The sequence below is a fragment of the Pteropus vampyrus genome, unplaced genomic scaffold (assembly GCF_000151845.1).
Source record: "Pteropus vampyrus isolate Shadow unplaced genomic scaffold, Pvam_2.0 Scaffold436, whole genome shotgun sequence".
NCBI lineage: Eukaryota > Metazoa > Chordata > Mammalia > Chiroptera > Pteropodidae > Pteropus > Pteropus vampyrus.
This window is the reverse complement of record NW_011889217.1, coordinates 529,937-535,443: the sequence shown is the minus strand read 5'-3', so window position 1 is coordinate 535,443 and position 5,507 is coordinate 529,937. Positions and strand designations below refer to the sequence as shown.

Sequence of the window (5,507 nt, the reverse complement as noted above, 5' to 3'; positions counted from 1 at the left end):
AACTGCATGCAGATCTGAGTCTGTTTCCTGGGGAACTTGACCAACCTATGAAAGGCTCAGGCAAAGCAACACAGTTTGTTAAGAGCAGAGCTGGGATTTGCCCAATGGTCGTCACTCCTCAGACTGGCTCTTTCCACACACACAGGTGTGCCCAGGGTCCCTCAAGATCTGGCTGAACTGCTTACAGGACCTGAGAACACTGTGATGTGACTGACAAGTTTGACAGGTGAATGAGGGAACAGGAGCTGTATCTAACACCACAGGAGGAAGGAAAGGTGTCTAGGTAAATTGGAGAAGGGTGAATACTTCTTGAAGTCTCTGAAGGGCTGTCTTGGGGCCAAGGGAGAGATGAGCTCTTCCTAACCTCAGAGAGCAGTCCCCATCTGTACGAGAAGGCTTCAGAAGGGCAGGTTTGGGTTTTGGAATTTTTTCTCAGTGGGAGCTATGCCTCAATGAAGGGGGCTATCTCCAGAAGTGGAGTTCTCTCCATCACTATGGTTTTAGTTTTTCCTGGGAATGCTACTATAAGAGATTTCCAAGGTAGAGAGAGAGAAAGGAACTGAAGCTAAGTGACGTCTGGTGTCCCGGTATTGGGACATCGAAATGCAAATTGAGCCTTGTCTCCACACTGTTCAAATCCCTTCTATGTCATAGTTGCCAAAACTGGAAATTACCAGATGTCCTTCAACAGGAGAATGGATAAACTATGTTACACATATACAGTGGGATACAACTCAGCAATAAAAATGAGCAAACAACTGATGATGCACCAACATGGCTGAATCTCAAAAGAAGCTGAGCCAAAGAAGCCAGACGCAAAAAGCTATGTACTGTGTGCAGGTCAAGATCAAGGGCATCCTGGGGATAAATGCAATTTTCTATGTGACATTCTAGAAAAGTCCAAATGTGAAACAAAGAGCAGTGGTTTCCTCTAGGGGTGGGTTGGGGGAAGGGATTGACTGAAGAGGAAATTTCTGGGGCGATGGAAATATTCTATATCTTGATAGAGGTCTGAGTTATACAGATATATGCACTATCAAAACTCATTAAATAAGATTCATTGATAAGATTTGTGCATTTCATGGTATGTAACTGTTAGGGGACAAAAAAAACATTAAAAAGATATAAAGCCCTTCCATGGATCTCTGTCATGATCACTGAGTTCCTTCATTTTATGTTTAGGGCATTGCATGAACTGATCCCAAACTTCCTCCTGGACTCACTTCCTTGTACACCTCTTCATGTCCCTACACCCCAGTTATTCCTCTCTGCCTACTCTTCCCAAAAGAGGCTCTACTTTGGCTCATACTATTCCCTCTGCCTGGAATGTCTTTATTCCTGTTCTCTTCCTATTGATTCATACCTTGCTTTCAAGGCTCAGATGCCACATCCCAGATTTCCTGATATCCCCCAGAGTTTCTTGAGCAGACCCAGATTTAGGTTTCTGTTTTAGTCTGTTTGGGCTGCTATAACAAAAATATCATAAACTATGTAGCTTATAAACAACATTTATTTCTCATAGTTCTGGGGGCTGGGAAATCCAAGATCATGGTGCCAGCAGATTTAGTGTCTGGCAAGGTTCATAGCCTGTGCCTTCGTACTATGTCCTCACTGGTGGAATGGGCTTGCGAACTCTCTGGGGCCTCTTTTATGAGGGTACAAATCCCATGAGGCTTTGACTTCATGACCTAATCACTTCCCAAACATCCCACCTCCCAATCTTCACCTTGGGGGTTAGGATTTTAACATATGAATGTTGGGGGCCACAAACATTCAGACCATAGCAGCTGCTTTCATGCCACCACATTCTGTCTCCCTCACTGGGTCACTCCTGCCTCCATATGGACCTGAGCTCCTTGGGGCTCCCTTGTCTGCCCCCATGTGGCAGTGCTCCCCACACAGCAAATGTTCAAGAATTTACCATTAAAAGTGCATTTTGAGGAGGAGTTCAGAACTCTGTGGTGTCAAGAGTTTCTTCCTGGAGGATGTGGGAATAAGTTGTATTTACCCCTCAGACTGCACTTGACCTTGGTGTCCCCTCCTCACTCAGCCAAGGCAGGAATCTGAAATGGGCACAAGGACTCTCTCCAGGGCAGGCCTCCTCCGTATTCTCAACAGGAGAAGTACTTAGGGAAGGAAAGCTAGCCTGAGAGTAAGCAGGCTGTGCTGGGCCAGAGCCCCCAGACCCACTTTCTGTGGTCCCAGCCTCTGGGTCTATATCTTCAACTGGGGAAATGTGTGTTTGACTGGCCATGAGCTCAATGGCCTTGATGTCTTCCTGGGCCTTGTTCTGTAATATCACAGCTTTGTCTAGGTGGGTCCTAAATAGTATCCCTGCTTCTCCTTTAGTCTGTTTTCAACAACAGCCAGAGCAATTCTTTTACCATGTAACTGCTCAAAAACCTTCAGTGCCTCCCATTTCACTCAGAGGAAAAACCAAGTTTACTTTGGCCTTCAAGGCCTTTCTCAGTGTAGTTCCCAGTTGCCTCTATTATCTCCTCTCCCATCACTCTGAATCCTGCCTCTCACTCCCCTCCAGCCGCACTGGCCTCCTTGCTATACCACAAACACTCCAGATATGCTCCAACCTCAGGGCCTTTGCACTGCCTATTTCCTCCGCCTGGAATATTCTCCCAGATATCCATATGGCTCACTCCCTCACCTCCTTCAAGCTTTGCTCAAACACGAGCCTCTGAGGGAGAACTCCCCTGATTTGTTATTGCAACACTGTCTCAATCCCTATCACCCTTGCCCATATTCTTTTTCATTAGCTTTTTTTTTTTTTTACTACCTTCTAACATACTGTTTAATGTACATTACACTTATCTTGTTTATTGTCAATTCCAGTCCCTCCTACCCTATTAGATTAAAGCTCCATCAGGGAAGTCCTTTTTTGTTTTGCTCACTGATAGGCCTTCAGGGCCCAGAAAAATGCCTGATACACAGCAAGTGTAAGACTGCAAAAGTGCCCCAGGCCCTGAGGAGGCCCCATTCCAGCTACATGTGTTCAGCCCAGTGCAAGTGCTCCCAGGAAGAGGGTTCCCACATGTTCACATGGTTGCTCTCAGTCCCCTGGCCGTAGCCAGTCAGAGCAGACAGGAGCTCAGAGGACCTGGAGCAGGCTTCCTTCAGCACCCACCACCTGCAGCCTTTCCTATCTCCTCTGAGGTAGGCCTGTTCCCTTCTGCCTCCCTGATTCCTTAGCTTAGTAGTTGCTCTATGCAGCTTTGAACTAGAATAACCTCCCACTTACGGACAAAAGGAGGCCCCAAGAAGAGAGGGGATTTTTACAATTCTAGGTCATTTTTGAACCCAGATTTCCCTTCTCTTAGCCCAGGGATTTCCCCACTATAATGGAGGGGTGCAGAAAGAAGGTATATGCAGAAAACTGAGAACTCAGAGTGCTCCAGGCCCTGCCTCTACCCGCAACCCAAGCTCACCTGCCAACACCAAACCACAGAGAATCCAGTCTCTGCCCACTTACCCCTGTCCACAATGAGGAGGGCAGCCAAAGCCAAAGTGACCACCCACAGGCGGATGGCCATGCTGGTCCTGGGCTGACGTGGCCTCAGCTAGCTGAGGCCTAGGCCATGGGAAGGATAGGGGTCTGTTTATAAGGCCCATCCCTACTCTTATCTTATCTGGGGCCAGATGGCGAGGCTAGGATCCTCATCCAGTTAATCTCTGCACTCTGGCATCCGGAAAGGGCTTGCTCTGGGCAGAGGTACTGAGCTCTCTTGTGGCACGGGGCTGTGCCCGTGGGCCTGTCAGATTTCCAGAGTAAGGAAAATTGTGCAGCTTGCAAATCTGATGCCAGTCTGAGGGCTGGAACAAGAGGCAGAGGGAAATTGAAGCAGAAAGAGAAAAACAGAGAAACCATGTCAGAGAGAGAGAGGAAAAAAGAGGAAAATCAGAAATAAATAATAAGAAGAAGAACTGGCAGGTGGCAAGAGACAGAGAAAGGGGGCTGGAGTCATGGATTCCTTTCTCTGTGCTTCTGCCAACCTCAGAAAAGCAACGTTCCTTAACTGGGCCTAAGTTACCCATGCACAAAATGAGGATAATTCTGTCTCTGTCTCCCTCATAGAGCTGCTGAGAAGATGCGAGTGGTGATAGCAGATAGGAAAACATTTTGCTGAGTATGAAATGAGGTATAAATGTACATGGAAATATTTTATTTTTCTTGTTTGTTTGTTTGGTTTTTTGCACCACAAAGAGGGCACAGCTGACAGAAGGGGGAAAGGGGCAAAATAAAACATTGTAAAGAAGATGCCCTCATGCTTTGCATGTATTATTTGTCTATTTGCATTTTAATGGGTTAAATGTAGACAAAATTCTTTTTAAGAAAAATCGATATCTAAAATTACCCCAGTCTACGGCCATGCTACCCTGAACGAGCCCGATCCCATCTGATCTCGGAAGCTAAGCAGGGTCGGGCCTGGTTAGTACTTGGATGGGAGACCACCTCGGAAGACCAGGTGCTGTAGGAGTAAAAAATAAAAAATAAGGGATTGTAAGCGGACAAGTTCCTTGCAATCTGTGAGGTTAACCAAGGGCTGCCTCGCCTAAAATAAATAAATAAATAAATTAATTAATTAATTAAAACTACCCATATTTATATAATATATATGAATATTTGGTTATCTGCTTTCAAAGAATTTCTGATTTATTAAAAGAATAACAACATTTTATTTATATATGTATTTCTCTAATTCATTCACATCAATGATTTTCAGCTCCATCTGCAGATTAGATTTCCCAGGGGAGAATTTAAAACTACAGATGCTGGACCTCACTCAAAAATATTTGAATCAAAATTTCAGTGTTTTTTTAAAAATACTTTTATTTTGAAAGATTTCAAGCTTAGAGATAAGTTGTAAAAATAGTTAAATAAGTCAATGGGAAGGATTCTTGTTCAAGAATAACCCCTTTGGGGGCCCCAGGTAGCCAGTCACCCCTACAGATTTATAGAAGCCCGAGATCTGCAGCCCAGCCCAATCTGACGTCCATGACTCAGCTTCAGGATCCTTCTGCCCCTCCTCAGGAACTGCATAGCCCGCAGATGCCTCTGAGTCAGATAGTGGCTCTCCTTCCATTGCTTAGCCAGGCAGAGCAAATATTTAAAGATGGCTTCCTGGCCTAAAGCAAGAACATCATCTCATGAAGAAAGGGGAACTTTAAAGGTCGTCTAGGTCCTGTCACTCATCTTCCACTTAGACCTTCCTATAGCAGCCCCACCAGGAAGTCATTCATCCTCCAGTGATGGAGAGCTTACAACCTACCAGTTTCATGGTTAGATGGCTTTGAACAGAGTCCTTCCTCACACAAGAGGTTTGCTTCCGTGAGACTCCCTAGGAGCTCCCAGCTCTGTCTCTAGCCTCCCAGGTAAGCACCTCCAGGCTGAGCAGATCCAACCCCTTGCCTGCCCCGACTCTTACATATGGTGAAACTCCTGGGCCTCTCTGCATTTCTCATCTGGTCCCCAGTTTGTCTGCCAGTGTCCTAGG

General features: G+C 45.8%; 1 protein-coding gene and 1 non-coding gene across 2 annotated transcripts in view; one reads left to right on the top strand and one right to left on the bottom strand.

Annotated features, from left to right (window-relative positions):
- The window catches only part of SPINK4 (serine peptidase inhibitor, Kazal type 4), a 7,374-nt gene extending 3,829 nt beyond the window's left edge, over window positions 1-3,545 (bottom strand). The window contains exons 1-2 of the mRNA XM_011381522.2: window positions 3,485-3,545; window positions 675-682 (exon numbers count right to left, since the gene is read on the bottom strand). Of these exons, the coding sequence (XP_011379824.1) occupies window positions 675-682; window positions 3,485-3,545 (69 nt within the window). The remainder of the gene's footprint in view (window positions 1-674; window positions 683-3,484) is intronic.
- An 826-nt stretch (window positions 3,546-4,371) lies between these two features.
- On the top strand, window positions 4,372-4,490 carry LOC111732249. Its single transcript, XR_002777474.1, has one exon. It is a non-coding gene; the product is annotated as a 5S ribosomal RNA (ribosomal RNA).
- Window positions 4,491-5,507: the final 1,017 nt, after the last annotated feature.